The sequence below is a fragment of the Bombyx mandarina genome, chromosome 19, assembly GCF_030267445.1.
Source record: "Bombyx mandarina strain Sakado chromosome 19, ASM3026744v2".
NCBI lineage: Eukaryota > Metazoa > Arthropoda > Insecta > Lepidoptera > Bombycidae > Bombyx > Bombyx mandarina.
The window spans coordinates 798,055-817,718 of NC_143225.1; the positions used below are offsets into that span (position 1 = coordinate 798,055).

Genomic DNA, 19,664 nt, shown 5'->3' on the forward strand with positions numbered 1-19,664 from the left:
CACTCCATCCATGTCTTCTTCGGTCGACCTCTTCCCCCTCTACCTTGCACTACCATTTCTATACATCTCATCTCCGTACATATATTTAAAACTAATTAATTAATTAAAAAAAAACACGTGTAGCACTCGAGGACTGCCGCAGTAAAGCTATTGCATAGCATTTTTTATCAGCTTATGCAATTATAATAAGACAATAATAATTTAATATTAAAACAATAATAAAATAAGACCACCCTATATATTTATAAACATTAACAAAAGCAAAACATTAACTGTCCCCTTCACACTCATAAGCTAGACCGCGCGAGAGAGAGATGGTCAGAATTTCACTAAACACTACACAAGCGCAACGTGTGAATGTGTTGAAAGCGAGCTACATGCTAGGCGGAGCGAGGGGTGCTAGGTTTTATTTTCGTTACGGAATTTCTTGATTCGTTCGCCGCGCTCAAAGCCCGCGATAAAAGCTATGCAATAGCTTAAAAACTTGTTTCCGACGTTTCGAGTACTTTACAGTTTTCGTCGTCACCAACGACTAAGGCTTTATTTGTAGACAATTCACTATTATGCTAAGTACAACCTGGTTTTCTATTAAATTTAACTCTACAATTTTACGTCTCATGTGTGTTACTTATTATGTCTTATTAATGAGAAGTATCTATGTGATTAGGATATGGCCTAGGTCTGACGACTTACCGTGAATCGTCCCGCAACCACGTCCGAAGGTCCTGGTCGAGGATGAGTATTGCCGACAGAATCAGTTCATATATCCTTCACATGTAAAAAGTCATAGGTCACTGTCACTATTTTCCAGTTTTTTAATGAAAGGGGGAACTTTACACACTATTTAAATATAATGCGCGTGCCGATGCGGCTACAGCGGCTTCGCGCGAAAAACTCTGTTTTTGTTGTTTTTCCGCACTAACTGGTAGGCAGGTGGTGGCGCTAGTGTCGCGCCGAAGAACCATTTCCCACGGAAATGGTGCATTCCGATACACGCAATATGTCGCAGACCCAGTACAAGGATAAATAAGAAATGAATAATACATATAAACCCAAATTGTGTCGCGTTGCGTACTCAAAGAATAAAAAAAAGAAAGTAATTATTCACAATAAAAAAAAGTAATAATAATATAAATATGTATTTTAGAACAAACTGTTACGGGACGGAACATGCCGCTCACCTTAAAAGCACGTAGTTGCTTTTAATATTCAAAAGTTAAAACTAATATCGAAAGAACGTAAAGCTTAAAAAACTTACTCGAAACTAATAAATTCAAAAAACTAATAATTAATGACTTGAACTACTCCAAGGGAAGAGGACATATTTTAACCACGGGTCGTATATAAAGGGAATTTCCCATTTTAATGGTTACAACTCGTGTGATATTGTCCGAGCCGGGATGAAGTTCGTGGATGCGCGCCAACTTCCATTGCAACGGCGGCAAGCGGTCGTCGCATACCACCACAACAGTGCCTTCACGAAGGGCGACCCCCTTGTCCTGAAGCCACTTGTTACTTTGCTGAAGTTCGTGGAGGTATTCTTTGCTCCATCTCTTCCAAAAGTGCTGGATGGATTGTTGAATCCAGCGCCAGCGAGTGAGACGATTCGGTGACTCATCTATCAATGATACGTCAGGCAGAGCTGTCATGGGCTCTCCGATTAAAAAATGGGAAGGTGTTAATGAAAGGGGATCCGAAGCATCTGAACTTAAAACGCAAAGTGGACGCGAATTTAGGACCGCTTCGACCTGACACAAGAACGTATGCATCTCGTCGTACGTTTGGATGCGATTACCTACAACGCGATGAAGATGGTGTTTAAAACTACGAACCCCAGACTCATGTAGTCCTCCGAAATGGCTCGCGTATGGAGGTTGAAAGTGCCACGTAATTCCCTGTTGAAGGGTTTGTTCGTTAAGTGCGCTTTGCACAGATTCCCTTCGTAAAAACTCGTAAAGGTCTTGAAAATAGTGGTCACACCCGACAAAGTTCTTTCCACAGTCTGAATAAATATCGGTGCATAAACCACGACGGGACGTGAAACGTCGCAGGGCTGCTATAAAGGCTTCTGTGGAAAGCTCTGAAACTAATTCGAGGTGTATCGCTTTAACGCTCATACACACGAAAACCGACACGTAACATTTTATAATTTTTGCATTACGCACCTTATTGGCGCGCACGTAAAATGGACCAGCAAAATCTACCGCGGTCTTTAGAAACGGTCGCGCGGGGCGAACACGAACTGCTGGGAGTGGTCCCATGCGCGGTTGATTGTGCGTCGGGCGCGCGCGGAAGCACTGCACGCAGCGATGTATGCGCTGCCGCACGATGTTACGGCTTGACAAAATCCAATAGCGTTGTAAAAGCGCGTAGCGAACGGACTGCGGTCCGGCATGTAAATTACATAAGTGTGCATCGTCAATAATAAGATTAGTTATAGGGTGCTTTTTAGGTAGAATTAATTGATGTTTGGATTCAAATTGTAAAAGCGATTTATGAATTCGACCACCAACTTTAAGTAACTCGTCCGTATCATCCAAGTATGGCGTTAAACGACGCAAATTCGTTGATGGTAATTTACCCACTCGGATATTGATTATGTCTTCGCTAAACACGGATTGCTGCGTAATTCGAATGAGCCGATTTAATGCGAAATTATATTCTGTCACGGTAATGTACCTTGAAAACGATTGTTGTGTTTTTTTACATTTGTTGAAAAACCGAAAGATGAGTGCGGTGACACGAACAAGTTTTCCAAGCGACGAAAATCGCGTAATAAAATCAACATCCTGTATAGGCGGCGCCGTTGACGCGCTGGAACACACCGATACGTTGCGTTTTTCTTCGCACGTGTCTCTTACGGGATTTTGAATCGGCCAGGAGTTCTGACCCAGATGTAGCCACGAGGGTCCGTGGTACCATAAGTCATGCTGTACGAGCGCGGCGGGCAAAAGGCCACGAGACGCAGCGTCGGCGGGATTGTCGGCCGACGGGACGTGGCGCCAGCGGTCCGCGGGTACGCGGCGCAAAATCTCACTGACACGGTTCGAAACGAAGGTTTTCCATTCGTGCGGAGATGAGTGTAGCCATGCTAGCACGATGGATGCGTCGGACCAAGCGTAGACCTGGTCGAAGCGAACACGACCACTGTAAGTGAGCATTACCTTTTCAATTAATTTAGATAAGAGGACTGCCGCCATTAGTTCGAGGCGAGGAATAGTGAGACGCACACTCAACGGTGCGACGCGAGTTTTGGCTATAATCAGGTGAGTTTGAATGAACGGGCGACGCGAGTTTGAACCGCTCGGCCTCATCTTGAGCGAGTTGTTTTATTGTACGCAGAGCGAGGTAAGGTGACGATTTCACACCGAATGTGACTGTACGCAAACGGTAGTCACGAATAGTTTGCTCTGGTGATGTGCGCCACACAATACGCTGAAAATCTTTGTCACTTTCACGAACAAGTATATTACGATACATTTGTTTTATGTCGGCAGTAAGCGCGATTGAATGGACACGAAATTTAAGAAGGACGTCCACTATGTCCATGTGAAGCTTAGGACCCGTTAGTAAAACGTCATTGAGCGAATACCCACTAGTTGAGCGACAACCGGCGTCGTACACCACACGTGTAGGCGTCGACTCACTCGATTCTTTGACCACGCAGTGGTGCGGAATGTAATAACTTTCACTAACTGAAGGTTGATCATCGACGAGCTCCATGTGGTTGAGGTCTACGTATTCCTGGAGACAAGCGTGGTAATCAGCTTTCAACTTGAGGTTGCGTTCTAACCGATATTCTAGTTTATGAAACCGAGCTAGCGCAATAGACCGCGACTCGCCGAGAAGCGGTGCGTCGGGCTTAAACGGGAGGGCGACCACGTATCGCCCGTCCGCATTACGAGTGTGCGTCTTTTGAAAAAAGGATTCGCACAACTCCTCATCTGGCGTGTAACTCCGTTTCTCTGGTATTGATTCCAGCTCCCAAAATCTCTGAAGGTTGTCGTTGTCAAACGAGCTAAAACACACTTGAAATGAAGTTGGAACAGAAGAATCTAAATCTAATTTGCCTAAAAGTAAATAACCGAACACACTATTCATAGCGATGGGCGTGCCCGGCGGGCCTACGATAGTGTTGCCTAGTAACACGTAGGATAGTATATCCGCTCCTAGTAACATTTCAACAGGCTGGGGCGTATGAAAGTCCGGATCAGCTAACTTCAGATTTTTCAAATGTGACCACCCGGTATACGGTAAAGGTACACTTGGCATTTTTGGAATTAATTCGGGCAAAATTAACGCATTTACCGGAATGACAGGTTGTTGTTGACCTTTAGGCGCAATGGAACACGAAACTAAACCTTTTGGATGCACGGGTCCGGTGTCACCAATACCGAACACCGGCACGTTGCTATGCCGGCGCGCTAGACCTAAGCGCTGCACACAAGCTTCGGTAATAAATGATGCCTGGCTCCCCGTGTCTACCATGCATCTAACAGTGGAAATCGTCATATTATTACCTATGACAATATCCACTAGTGCTGTCGATAACAACACTGTTCCAGTGCGAGCGAGAGGTAAGTTAGATGCGCAATTTCCGTGTACCGCGATCGGAGTCGGCTTCTCCTGCATAGGAGTGAGCGGAACAACAATAGGTTGCTTGGTTTCGCTTGCAACCGCTAGCGCTTGAGCCGGTTGATTCGTAAAATGTAATAAACTATGATGTCGTTTATGACACGTTCTACACACAAAATTAGAAATGCAATTTTTTACGTCGTGACCGACATTCAAACAATTATAACAAACACTTTTGTTTTGTACAAGGGAATACCTATCCTGCGGGGAAAGATTTAAAAACTCTGCACATTTTGTCAAAATGTGTGAACCGTTACACTTCAAGCAAGTTCGAACCTTATTACCATCGACCGTAGGTCGAGTTTGGTCTGATGACACGTTGGCGGCAAACGATCGCTTTACCGGCGCAAAACTGTTCGGACTTACATTGTAGCTACGCGGCTGTAATGGCAGCGGATTACCTACCCGCGATATCTGTTTGTTAGCGTGCTGTGCGGAGGTACTTGAGGAGCTAGGAGATACCATTTCTTCCGCGGCGATTTCATGTTGTAAATATGAAACCAATGTGTCTACTTCTGGAATATCGGATGGCTTGGCCAATGAACGTTCGAATCCCTTTCTCATACTACTCGGAATTTTACGTAGTAAAATTTGTAGGAGAACGAAACTCCACTCATGAGTCGGAAAGTCCATGACCTCTAACGCCTTCATGTTTTCCTGATAGACATTTAACAATTTTCGTACACTATACGGAGATCTATCTGAACACGATTCTATGTCTAAAATTCGATCTAGATGTTTCGACGCAATTACCCTTTTATTTTCGTAGCGGGTTAACAATATTTCTAACGCGATCGGGTAGTTATCTTCCGTGATAGGTATGGATTTGATCAGGTTATACGGTTCGTTTTTAACTGCAAGTAGAAGATATCTAAGTTTCTCTGCTTTAGAGTAGGCATTGTTGCTATGCACTAACGATTTGAATAAATCATAAAATGATGGCCAATCCGTAGGATCGCCTTTGAATTCAGGTAAAGGTAAAGTAGGTAAATTTCTTTTATCGTTACCTAACGCATCAAATGAACAATTACTTGACCGATTGAAACGGCGCTGACGCTCATCCATCGACTTTAACGAGTTTAAGTGACCGACAATTTCGTAGTATAAGTCATTAAAATCATTACGAATCTTTATGTTATCATCTTTGCTAAATGATTTGGATCTGATGAGAAACTTTTCAATTTTAGTCTGAACCTTTGTAAACTTTCTTTGGTGAGCCGCTAGGTCTATAGTACGCGAGCGAAATTGTTGTTCGTTCGTCTTCGCGAGTAGAATGATACGTTTGAGTTCATCAAGAATTAAATCCCTTTCGAAAATATCTTGTTCACACGGCGATAATTCTTCACCTTCCGACATTTTGCGAAACAAAAGATGGCGGGGACGCTAAGAATCGAACGCGTGATTTTACAATTTGAAAATGAGTACGTAAATACTGCTAAATAACACGACACAAACTGGAAAATATGTATCCGGTTCGAATGGACCAAATTTATGATTAGGATATGGCCTAGGTCTGACGACTTACCGTGAATCGTCCCGCAACCACGTCCGAAGGTCCTGGTCGAGGATGAGTATTGCCGACAGAATCAGTTCATATATCCTTCACATGTAAAAAGTCATAGGTCACTGTCACTATTTTCCAGTTTTTTAATGAAAGGGGGAACTTTACACACTATTTAAATATAATGCGCGTGCCGATGCGGCTACAGCGGCTTCGCGCGAAAAACTCTGTTTTTGTTGTTTTTCCGCACTAACTGGTAGGCAGGTGGTGGCGCTAGTGTCGCGCCGAAGAACCATTTCCCACGGAAATGGTGCATTCCGATACACGCAATATGTCGCAGACCCAGTACAAGGATAAATAAGAAATGAATAATACATATAAACCCAAATTGTGTCGCGTTGCGTACTCAAAGAATAAAAAAAAGAAAGTAATTATTCACAATAAAAAAAAGTAATAATAATATAAATATGTATTTTAGAACAAACTGTTACGGGACGGAACACTATGAATACAAATATAAACACAACAAACCTGTTCCACATATCTAGGATTATCGTTACATACGAAGACTGGGAGAATTATGTGTATCATTATTACCGAACACATTAATACACTCCTGAAAATAAAGTGATATATTTAGAATTATTTAATATGAAATATCTCTTATGAACGCAAACAGTAGTCTATAGTAAAATTATTGATCTACAAAATTATATTGAGATATTATTATTAAGATCGCTTGCTTACTGGCACACTTATCATCAATAACGTAACCGTAAATATAATACTTATGAATAGATAGCGCGTTTTAGTTTGTGCAAAGAGACAGAGATCTTTCTTGGAACGTGGTGCAAGAGAGGTGACCAAAACTTGTATCTGAAGTGGAGAGCTATCAGGGGCGAATCTCCGAGTGGGGTGAATGGAACTTAGTTCATTTCAACCCGTTGAAGGCACAAGTTTGCGTGTTCACTGCGAAGAAAGACCCCTTTGTCATGGTGCCGCGATTCCAAAGATTATCCCTGTAACCTTCCGCGAGTATTGGATTTCTTGGGGTCAACGTTTTGGGCTATGTCCAATTTCGGAGCCATTTGGAGGGCAAAGCCAAGTTGGCATCAAAAATGCTGGGAGGTCTGTACAGAGTAAAGCGGTACTTCACGCCTGGACAAAGGCTTTTTCTTTATAAAGCACAAGTCCGATCTCGCGTGGAGTACTTCTCCCACCTCTGAGCCGGGGCTCCTAAATACCAGCTACTTCCATTTGACTCCATACAGGAGAGGGCCGTTCGGATGCGGAGTTCTTTAGATTGTTTGGAAGGATTGTTTGAGATGATCCCATCATCTCGTTTTTACAATCGCACCACCCGCTACCACAGTAGCGTTCATCCATATTACCTCGAAGCACTGCGCTCACTCACAGTGCGTGTTTCCAGAGATCTTTGTTTCGACGTACCATCGGGCTTTGGAATGAGCTCCCTTCTACGGTGTTTTCCGACCACTATGATATGTTCTTCTTCAAACGAGGCTTGTGGAGAGTACTTAACGGTAGGTAGTGGCTTGGCTCTGTCTTTGGCATTGCTGACATCGATGGGCGACGATAACCACTCACCATCAGGAGGATCGTATGCTCGTCTGCCTTGAGCACAAGTACTTGTCGTTTCATTTAGGTTGTTGGTGTTTATGAGGAACAGTTATCACTCACAATCGGCGTAGAGTTGTCTACCTAGGAAAGCAATGAAAATAACTATTTATCATCCAGCTGGTATATGTAGCAATAGTAAAATCAAAAAAGTCCGCCTGTGTACAAGTTTTGTTTTGTGCATAAAGTATAAATAAATAAATAAATAAAATAAATAAAAGTAGGATAGGATTTGAAATTAAATATACCGTAAACCATTCAAACATTTGAGTGGACGAAGCCGCGGGTTGGTCTCGTCAAATGGCTTAATTAGCCTACGCCAGTTGCATCGTATTGAAAAACATTGATACAAATCCTTATCTGAAAATATTGACAACATATTGACATCTAGTATTAAAACATATTTGTATGTGTATTAGCTTATGACGTGGCATGTCGGACTTGACCGGGGTATAGTTGGAGTGCCGACAGAGAGGCTGAAGTCCTACTGTAGGTGGCGGATCATGGGAGGCTCTGGGAGACATTTCCAGAAATATCGTTCAATCTCTTTCATTTGCAAGGATTGTTAGTTTTAGGTCCTAGATTTAGGTTTAGGTCCTATGTTTAGGTATATGTCCTAGGTTTAGGCTTAGGTTAAGGATTAGGATAGTTTAGATAGACTTTGCAACGAAAGAGATCGGATGACGCGGACCAAACCAGCACTAGGAGGAGGGGGAGAACCGTGCTCTTCATCCCACTGCTCTTTCTGGAGAGCGCAGCTCCCAACGGCTCCGTCCGGCGGTGCGATTGGTGGCACCCTGTGCCCCGTTGTCGAAGGAGTGAGTTGGCGTAGTTTTTTCTGCAACTGCCGGCCGCTTGTTGCCATCTCCCCGGCTTCGGCTAGAGAAGATTGCGCTTCAGATATGGGGGTACTAGTTCGTCGGCGTAGCTCCGTGGTTGCTCGTTCTGAGCGTCAGGCGGTGGTCTGTCGAGTTGTGCTTTGTACTCGGTAGGGCGCAGTCTAACCCACATAGTGGGGGACGGTGGCCACTGCCACAAGACACAGGGCCACGAAGACGTAAACCACAAATCCCAAGCTTCGATGCCCGGCGATGGGATGAATAGCTGGAGGAAGTCCAGTCCCGAGGGCATTACCAGGTCCCAGGGAATCTTACTCCTTGTTAAATAATAAGGGAATTATACTAATGGTCAGTTGGAAACAGACAGTAACCTAGGAGGGAACTCCCGTTCAGCGGGAGAAGAATCCTTAAGAGCAATCGGAAGCACGCAACCCCTCGTTGTCTGGTGCAATAATTGCAACGATGAAGGGGGCGGTAGCACGGGTTATTCCCATCCATGCACATCGCACTCCAAGGGGCTGCCCCAGGAGTCGAAGTTGTTCGTCCGGGACAGCGCTGGACGATTTGGATTGATGAGGACAGTGACTTCAGCCACAGCGTTATTGGGATCACGCTTTAAAGAAACGGGAGATCGGTCGTTCCGTCATATTATATTGCCCGAAAGTCTGATAAAAAAAACCTCAATCAAACCTAGTGTTGAGCAGCAACTAGAAAACATGCACACCTAAAGATGAATACCGTCTATATTGAGTTATAACGAGAAATTAACTACCGCTCTTCTAAAGGTAATGAGATTTGAGACTAATAAGTCAACGAGGCCGGTGGCATCCTACTCTCCTGCTTATGGAGTTAGTTCGCCCTTTACAACTTACTTTCATTATTTCCATCACTGAAGTATAAATCACAGAAACTTCCAACGACGTTCAGTAGAATTAAAATAAGACAGGCGATGCCAACAATTGCGTCACCGATATCCAACTTGAAATCTTCCTTCTCATTGGAACACGATACATCGATGACTTTTGTTTTTAAACGATGCTCGGACCAAAACGATTCATTCAGATGGGCCTCAACGTACTGTTTCGGGTCCCATGTTGAAACGTTTGTTTGGTTACGATTATCAGACAAGCACACGCCGTAGAAAAGCTTAGAATGATTGTAATGTTTCGCTGTGTGCTCGGAGAATTCCTGTAAAGATATATTCACAATTTAGTGTCGAGATTTTATTTTCATAGTCTACTTTCTTGCAGCTGGAAAAAACCTACGATGTGTACTCGGTAAATAAGGGTAAGATCTGTGAGGCTATATGAGATTCTCTTTTTGAAGTGAAAACTTCTTTAGAATCGTTGTGATTTCAAACCGGATGCAACGGAAAAAACGACAGGTAAGAGACACAAATACAAAAATGTGTAGGATGAAGCCAGCAAAGAATGAGACAGAAATATACATACTATTTAATACAGCGCCATCTGTGAGATTTTTTAATACTAACGTGTGTATGAAAGCTCTTGTAGTGAATTTTAATTTAGGATTATACGTGAAATTAAAATATTAATTCACAGAGGGCGCTACCTTACAATTATTTACTAATGACAAAATTTTACATATACTTAAGACGTTTAGGATAATTGTATTTTAATTTTGGAAGGTTTCACTTCTACCACGTGTGAATTGCACACATTTTTCTTTTTTTTTTTCTTTATCCTTGAGCTGGTTCAAAAACACGTGTATGGAACGTATTTCCTTAAACGATTGGTACCTGCCAGCCTACCGGGAGTTTGATCCTTTAAGTCGTGACCACTTCTAACCTCCCCTTCATACGTACTTCACTTGTATCTTAGACCCATCCCAGCCCATATCACAGATATGATAATCTTTAAAATGCCATTTATTTTAATATAAATAACCAAAAGGTTATTACGGTCTTATTTCTGTCTTAATTGTGTTGTTATATTTTTTTACTCACAACTATCATATCATAAATGGGGTTTGGCGTAGTCTTTATAATTTCAAAATTGGTAGTACAGTATATCCCTTCTGGCTTGCTCAAACAATTTTCGTAATTGTCAAATTTGAATAACGCTGGCATACGTTGATAATCGGTTTCTGAAAGCAAACAATTATTGGGAAACATCACTCCTGGTACCTCGTGTTATAAGTGTATGGAAGACACCAGGAGAGAGTGCATGGTGCCAGTACTTAAGTTAATAGGTTGAGGCTCGATATAATCCATTACTGATATAATTTTCGCTTTGCTAGACGAAAAATTTTTCTTTACAGGCAGTAAATAATAAGGTTGGGGAAAAGTTTTACGCATTTTTTAAGAAAATTCACAAATAGTTTATTTACATTTAACTAAAGTATGCAGGTACCATTTTCTCATCATGTACTCATCTTGACGGTACGAAAAATAAATAAAAATCACACATTTTCCTAATACGAATTTGGAATTATCTTCTTTAAAATTTAAACTTTTAATGATACCAAAACCAGCCATATACAAATAGATTTTATTACAAGTTCATACATAATATAATGCGAAAAGACTTTTCCCCAACCTATTATATACTTAGTTTATGGTACAGTTAAAAAACTCACCATCCAATTTATAAATAACACCATAACTCTCACCAAAAATAAATAGTAACATGAGAACATTCAACATTTCACTTGACATGTTTCGAGGAGGCTTATAGCATGTCGAGTGCAGTATTGAAATGATACGAGTCTATTGTGCACCTTGGCTTGAAGACTTATTTTAGACAGTCTTCTTATTTTGTCTTAATTTTATTTTTAAGTTCCGTATGTGCCAAGAAAACAGTACAGAAGCATACTAAGGCCGTGAAATGCTCGTATGCCTCATATTTACATTCTTATTTCATTGACTTCGAAGGCAGTACGTGGCCACTTGATGGTGAGAGGTCACCAACGTTCGTGGACTTCGCGAATGACAGAAGCAATCCAGGAACGGAAATCAAAGGAAGTGTATGAACACGTTGTTCAATAATCATAATGAAGCATGCGGATACTCTGTCACTTCTACTAGGTCTATTAGTAACTCTACTCACTTCACCTGTTCGTAATTTTAGTATCTGATCCTAAATAATTTAACTGTATCATTGATTGTATATATAGGTTATCCTAATCAAGCCAATATTTAATTTTAATATCTGCATCATGTGTTGTTTGCACTATTTCAGAATATTAGATCAGAGAATCCGTTGCGTCTGTCAGAGGTCAGACCGGCTATTTTTCAGGATGTAATAATATTGTCGTCCTTGACTACGTTGGAAATAATACAGTAGGATATGAGAAATACTATCACACCACCACAAATCTTCCACAGAGACTTTTTTCTTGCCCTTGCAGGCATACGAGCATACGGCCCACCTGACAGACAGTGGATACCGTCGCCCATGGACGTCAGCAATGCCAGGGGCACACCTAAGCCACTGTCTACCATTAAGTAACCTCCACAAGCTTCGTTTGAAGAAGGACATGTCATAGCGCTCGGGAAACACCGTGGAGGGGAGCTCATTCCACAGCCGTACGTACGTGGCAAATAAGATTGCTGGAAACGCACTGTGGATGAACGCAATGGCTCCAAGTAGTATGGATGAACACTACTTCTGTGGCGGGCGGTGCGGTGATAAAAACGAGATGGTGGGATCATTTCAAACAATTCCTCAGAGCACTGTGCTTAATAGTCAATACGGTAGAACGCGAGTTATTTGTATTGATTAGTAAGCCCGCAGAATTTGATGTCTCAATTAGGTCTAATCTACACAAGTCGCATCCCAAACGAGCGATCGACCCATCTTCCAGGGAATAATCGACATACCGTCTGGTCTCTTACCATCGCCTCGCACCAAACCATTCGGTTCTAGAATGGCTGGCACGCCGGCGCTGACAAGGGCCCGACGGATAATGTCATTTATGCTGGCGTGGCGGGATATTCTGCCAGCGTTTTTAACGCATGAGAGCCCGTGGTAACCAAAGCGGTCGACAATGTTGCCACACTGGCAGTGATGCTGAACACAGCAAGGTGCCCCCAGGCGAAGACAGGTTGCTAAACGAAAGCTATTGTTGGACATTAGAGTGCCAGTGTGAAGTGATGGATGGGCCTGCAACCATAGCCCCGATTCCCATTCTGCAACTGCGAGGAGGCGAGCACGCTCTGTTGAATCTCTAGATGAGTCAAGTAGATTTTTACGTATTAATTCACAAAGCGGCGCATCCCACAATCGCTGAGAAGTAGGGACCGTGGGCAGATCGGTATTAGGGCAGGCTAGTAACCACTCATTTCTTCCTTCAGTCATATAAGTGATTTTTGGATCCAATAAAGGCGAAGACAAAATTTTAGAAACGAGTTCGTAAGTACTGTGGACTGAACCAAGAAATGCTGGTAATGCTACACATAAAATTTTGCGGATGCCTAGGCCCCCAAGCTTTATCGGGAGAGAAGCTAGGGACCATATTCGGTCGTCCATGTCTACGTTCAAAACCGCGACGAGTGTATCTCTCACTATGTTGTCCAAATCCTGTAAAAGAGTTTTCTGTATCCAGATCGGACAACACCGGAGGTAGTAGGTAAATTTGGGAACGAAAAGGCAGTATCTAATGATTTTGTAAGCCATATGGGTATTAATTTTGAGTAGACGGCCTGAAAATGCACTAAAATTTAGGATTTTCTCTTTAACGAAGTACTGCATGGACTCCTCTTATTACATCTTGAAAGTAATGATTTAGCGTAAACTAGATTAAAATTATATTTACTGGTGGTAGGACTTCTGTGAGTCCGCACGGGTAGGTACCACGACTCTGCCTATTTCTGCTGTGAAGCAGTAATGGGTTTCGGTTTGAAGGGCAGGGCAGCCGTTGTAACTAAACTGAGACCTTAGAACTTATATCTCAAGGTGGGTGGCGCATTTACGTTGTAGATGTCTATGGGCTCCAGTAACCACTTAACACCATGGGCTGTGAGCTCGTTCACCCATCTGAGCAATAAATAAATAAATAAAGTTTTTATTAAGCTGCAAACTTTTTGTTCTCACGATTGCAGAGTGCTGGCAACGTATTTTATATCTAAAAAGAAAGAACAAAGGTTAACAAAATAAATTTGTACCCACTGAAGATCCCAGCAGAAAACTGGTATGGCAATAACTACCGTTACGATATTGTTTCGTTTTCCGATGTTCCCTTCCAATCTCCTTGTTTTTTTTTTAAATCATAATCATTTATTGACTGCTTGTCTTTTTGCGCACGTCAGTTGTTGTCCACACACATATCCTTAACGAATGGAGGGATTTTCATATTATTACGCATAGGTTAGGATTGAAAATATCCAATTCGTTAATTAAAATAATAATTTTTATTGTTTACACGCTAGTTTGCTTTTGACGGCAATAAAACTTCGGTGACTCAATTATGTAAACTTAGTTACTCTTATTCTAAAAGATCCAACAGAGCCCTGAAACTAAATTATTCATTGATTTGTTCTTAAATTTGAAAGTAATTCTTTAATTTTCATTAATAGCTATTGTGGGAATGCGTATTATAATATAATGATTACTTTAAAAACAAGCACGCGAGGGAGTGAGCTGTTCTCTGCAAGCCACGTTATTATTGCAGCTGAGATTTTTTACAAATAAACATAATTAAATTAACCTTGCTGCGAATACAAAGAAAACAAGAAGACTGAATTCGTTTAAATAGATTTTCCCAAGACTATCCGAGAACTGCCAACAGACTGTATGTAAATTTTGGTTTGAACGGGTTGTGGAGGTGATAAATTTTCGTTAATTAATTCTTTATTGTGTACAGAAAAAAATACATGGTGAAGTCATGCGCTCTGGTCTGAAGAGTGGGACGTCATCTTAGAGTTTACATCATATCTCATTCATGGATGCTGTCAAGCACATCTCGACTTGGCTCACGCAGCAGCTGTCAGTGCTCTAGGCACGCCGTTTCAGAAGATCTCGATACACTCTCAGTGTTGTTGGAAGCTACTAGCAAAGAAGGCACAAGTCACCGAGGAGTTCAATGAAATACTTAATCCTTAGTGCCGGCCCACTGAGCTTCTCGTCAGATCTTCTCAGTAGCTTGCAACTCTGATCCGGTGTCCTTGCATCGAGCAAATGTCCTTGAACTGCTATCTCTTAGCGTCGCTCGGATAGCTGTTAGCAACTCCTTCGCCAACCCGTCGTGGTCAAGCAGCAAGTTTTTGTGGCCAACCGCCATCCCACCTCCCCGAAGTCATGATAAAACCAACTGCCTACAAGCAACATTTTCGGGTCAAAAGGTTCTTAGTTGAAATAAATTAATGATTTGGTACCATAACCGTGAGGCTGGAGTGAGTTCTGAATATACCATATATTGCAAGTGTGGATTGTGTGCTTAGAGTTACGATAATTATCACGTAGCTTAGGTTCCTTAACTTGGGTACAGACGTGCCCATGCTAGAGCCGCGTGGCTTGTGAGGTTGAGCCACACAAGTCGTCGTGGCCTAAAGGATAAGACGTCCGATGCATTCGTATGTAGCGATGCACCGGTGTTCGAATCCCGCAGGCGGGTACCAATTTTTCTAATGAAATACGTACTCAACAAATGTTCACGATTGACTTCCACGGTGAAGGAATAACATCGTGTAATAAAAACCAAACCCGCAAAATTATAATTTGCGTAGTCACTGGTGATAGGACCTCTTGGGAGTCCGCACGGGTGTAGGTACCACCACTCCGCCTATTTCCGCCGTGAAGCAGTAATGCGTTTCGGTTTGAAGGATGGGGTAGCCGTTGTAACTATACTGATACTTTAGAACTTATATCTCGAGGTGGGTGGCGCATTTAAGTTGTAGATGTCTATGGGCTCCAGTAACCACTTAACACCAGGTGGGCTGTGAGGTCGTCCATCCATCTAAGCAATAAAAATAAAAACATATTTGTTCCCGCTGTTCACGCGTCTTCTTTAGGAGCTTTAGAAGCAGTGTCTATAAGTTACTGAGAGCAGAGGGTAAAGTCACTGGCTACGTAAAACTGCGATTCAATATAATGAAGTCTGAACGACACGTGGATCTCCTGCAGAGACGGGATCGGAAGACCTGGAGGGAGTTTATATGGGAGCGGTCCGCGTGGGCGAAATATTACACCTCTGTAAGTCATAACCGTACGTATGCAAGTGTAGTGTCATGTTGTTACTAAGGGACAAATTACTTTGCCCCTTAGGGGTTAGAGACGACAGAGTATCTAAATGGAAACAGAATGTCATTCCTCAGTCGACGGTGACCCCTAAATATTTGACCTTCATAGCCTAAGGTATCGGCTGGCTAAAGACTGTATTGTGGGAATGGTGTTGCCGCGCCTAAAACGCGATGAACTGGTGTCGGGAGGGTGACCCCTGTTGAAGAGCAGGCCGTGCTGTTCGTGGGGTTGATGTTGATGCGGCACTTCTAGAAGCACTGTATTAGGTTGTTGGCTGTGATCTGGAGTTTACGATGGATGAGCTACATCTTCTTGCCCGAGTAGTAGATAATTGTATCATCGGTGAAAAGTGTTAACTGAGTCGCCAGCGTCCGAGGTAGGTATATCATTACAAACAAAACAGTAATGAGGATAGAGTGGAGACTAGCGGGACTCCGGCCGAGATCTGACGGGGGAGAGATAGGGATGCCTCGACTCAATCTGGTAACTAACGGTTCGAGACAATATACCATTTGATAAGCACAAGTTATCTGGCACGCCCTTTTTGTACACTTTGTAAATCAAACCGTTGTACCAGACTGTCGAGAGCCTCCATGATATCAAAGAAGAGAGCTCCGGTGTGGACGGGCTTTGGTCTGTTGAGTTGAGCTGAGATGTATTCCGTGATGCACTTATTGGATGCAAGCGTGTTTGGTGCGGAACTGTGCATTGATGATAAGCCTTTCAAGATTACAAAGTGCCAGAAGGTGTTTTCGAAGGAAATGCTCGTAAAGTTTGCCTTTAGCTGGGAGGAAGCTTGCCGGTCGGTAGCTTTTGAGTTGTTTTTTGGCTTTCCAGGCCGATAATGTCCGCTTCTTTCCACACCACGGGAAAGATGCAGTTAGTCATAGCGGCATTTAAACTGGGTGCCAATATGGTGATCAATTAGACGGGTAAGATTTTTAAAATAAGATGCCGGGGTCTTTCCGTGGTTATAAGTTTCATATCTTCTTATTTTATAGTTTTTTATCCTACGTAACTTAAGCTTGAGAGGCCATTTTAATGTAACCCTAAGAAGTAGGTGAACTCACGGCGCTCAAACCTGATGACGTTGCTAGCACTTATACTAGCAAGAACAGTGCTTCGCAATCTACCACAGGATCGAAAACGCGACCCACTGAAGATCCGGCGAGAAACTCAGTATGCGTCTATGGGTTAATTTACTCGTCGAGCCCTTCATCGCAAGTGACGTGTTCGACAACAACGATGACCGGTGCTTGGGGTACCTAAAAGCACCGTTTGTGAGTCGGGAGGATCTAAAATTACGTGTATTGGGGGACGTCGACTGCTTACCGACTTGGGGGCGATACGCGGTCGTCGTTGTGAGGCGAGCCGCGAATAAGGGCCGATGCGCAATTGCTCATGTGTAATTTGAAGTAAACGCGCTGTGTGCGTTAGTGCTTACACACAAGGCAGTCAGTCATATTACATCGAACAACACATTTGTTCAAAAGCGATTATCTACTGATAACTGCAGTCACGTAGAGTTTGTAGTTCGTTAATCGGAATAATTACTAACATTATAAACAGAATATTTTTATTAGTTTGAAAATTGCTTTTTATTTAGAAATAAGACCATTATCATCCATACTGTGACATTATTTATGTACTTTCAAAGTTTTCTGAAAATTTATTCCTTCCTTTATTTGTTCCTGTTTTCAAGGACTTTGGTAACCCATGCCAGATCAAGCTACTGAGGATTAAACAAATTACACAATTTAGGTCAAAATAAATTTATCCATTGTGTTTTCTTTGTAGGTAGGCTTCTGAGGTGGATACACGACCTCGACGAAGAGTCGCGGCAATCTACTGGGTGCGGGCAGCGTAGGTCTGGTCATTATGGTGAGTCTTGGAGAGGGAGGATTCAGTTGTACGTCCAGCAGTGGAGGTCAATAGGCTGATGATGATGATGGTCGTAATTCTTTCTATTCAAAACTTTGACTGTCTTCGCTATTTCGGCTTAATTTTCTCCTGCACCTGAGTCGTCTTAGAGGAAGATCTTAGATATAGTTTCCACACTCGGTTCATCGGTTCTTCAACCAGCAACCAGAGCGGAATGGAGAGAAGCAAAGAGACGACCAGGATGAAAATGTAGTACTGAACCTGAAATAAGCAGAATCATTTTGAATTAGAAGCTAACTAATTTATATTTTGGTATGTTCCTAGTGTCTAGTGGGATGCTTTGTGGCTGTACCATAGATGAACTATGGGGAAGGCATCATGGTACATAAACATATGACGAAGAAAATACATAGCTAAAACCAACTACACAAGTAGTCATCATTATGCTGCCCTCCTCCCAGTCACCTGGGGACGGCGCAACATGCTTTATCTTTCCATACTCTTCTATCATATACAATTTTTTCGCACACTCCCCTCTTACCCATATCGACTTTCACGCAATCTATCCATTTCTTCTTAGGTCTACCTCTTCCTCTATATCCTTCTACTGTTCTTACCAACCTCATTTTCATTTCGTCTCATCACATGTCCATATCATTCCAAACGCGCACTTCTCAGCTTCTCTGTCACAGGTGCCACTTTCAGACTTCCTCTAACATAATAATATTCATTCCGTATTCTATCCATTCTCGTTACTCCACACATCCATCGCAACATTTGCACGTCTGTTGCATGAAATCGCCTTTCATACTATAAGTTGTAATTAATGAGTCACTTTAAGGGTAATCTAATTAGTTTCACTTACCAATGCCATAGCCGAATGCTGGAAAGGAACGGTGGACAGTGATGCGGTGTGCCGAATAATGGTCAAATGGATATTGTAGACGCAGTACGATAGTCGCGCCACGATCGACCAACAATCCCACTCGAATATTGTACGGAAGACGTCTGAAGTAGACACATAAGATGATATAGTAAATTATTTGGGAGACTTGCTTTTTGCTAAAGAATTTACGATTTGCTATTTAGTTTCTTTGTTACACTAGATAGTTACTTTAACCGGGTTCTGACCCCGGTCAAAGCAGTCCCTTATCGACTGTAACGACTACCCGATACATATTCACGTTTACCTTAAGGAAATATTCCCCAAGGCTGTATATCTCTCGGTTATGCAGATCCTTGGCGTTCAAGATACCACAACCCCCACATTTCCGAGGGACATATAACCTCATCACAGATGAACGTGGATGATGCATTCAGTATGCCGTTAACAATCGCCTGACTTTTCTATTCAATACGTCCAGCTTTGATTGCGTCCACCTTAATATGCCAAAGGAATAGGTTGATATAGGCATGACCATATCATTAAACGCTCGGATCGAATGGGATTTTAAGACCTTTATAAGACGACCAAAGACCCGATCTCTAAACGATCATATCTGCGTCCACAATATTCAGCACTTCGAACATACCAAGGTACTTGTAGGTTTCCGATTTACAAACAGATTTGAGGACCAAACTATGGTTAAGTTATAAGCACTCTGAGTTTACAACTTTACCTCTCTGTACAGCTATGAACGCACAGTTATCAACACCAATTATTATTATTATTATTATTATATCTAATGTCTGGGCGAAGCCTTTTTTTTTTTTTTTTTCGGGTAGAGGGCCGAACCTCCTACGAGGTCACCGCGCAAAAGGGGCGCGCGGGGTATGTGAGACTCAACGATCTGCATGGTGTTGTGAGCAGACCACGGGCCCAAGGATTTTAGGATTTTAGGGCCCACCCACTAAACGACTCCCCTGCACTCTTACACCCGACGCCCGATCCCCTCCGAGGTCAGAACCCGGATGAGGTAGGGGGGCTACCGCGGTCAACACTACAACCAGACGGCGCGGCTCACTCCAAGGACG

The 19,664-nt window shown here is 42.5% G+C and overlaps 3 protein-coding genes across 4 annotated transcripts in view; all 3 read right to left on the reverse strand.

Moving 5' to 3' along the window:
- Nucleotides 1-19,664, reverse strand: part of LOC114249481 (nose resistant to fluoxetine protein 6-like) — a 52,520-nt gene that overhangs the window by 11,386 nt on the left and 21,470 nt on the right. Inside the window, exons 12-13 of one of the 2 annotated variants that reach the window (XM_089735180.1) lie at nucleotides 18,556-18,698; nucleotides 17,519-17,951 (exon numbers count right to left, since the gene is read on the reverse strand). The exons of the other annotated variant lie outside the window; for it this stretch is intronic. Of the exons in view, the coding sequence (XP_089591306.1) occupies nucleotides 17,799-17,951; nucleotides 18,556-18,698 (296 nt within the window). The 3' untranslated portion in view covers nucleotides 17,519-17,798. Of the gene's footprint in view, nucleotides 1-17,518; nucleotides 17,952-18,555; nucleotides 18,699-19,664 lie in introns of those variants that run through there. 2 annotated transcript variants of the gene reach the window in all.
- Nucleotides 9,095-11,300, reverse strand: LOC114252274 (uncharacterized). Its single transcript, XM_089735474.1, has 4 exons — nucleotides 11,209-11,300; nucleotides 10,577-10,716; nucleotides 9,483-9,798; nucleotides 9,095-9,195 (listed from the first exon to the last, which is right to left on the reverse strand). Exons 1-4 carry the CDS (start codon nucleotides 11,285-11,287, stop codon nucleotides 9,095-9,097), a joined length of 636 nt encoding a protein of 211 aa, XP_089591600.1. The 5' UTR covers nucleotides 11,288-11,300.
- LOC149500786 (uncharacterized) lies at nucleotides 12,387-13,247 on the reverse strand. The gene has a single exon (XM_089735475.1). It carries the CDS (start codon nucleotides 13,245-13,247, stop codon nucleotides 12,387-12,389), a length of 861 nt encoding a protein of 286 aa, XP_089591601.1.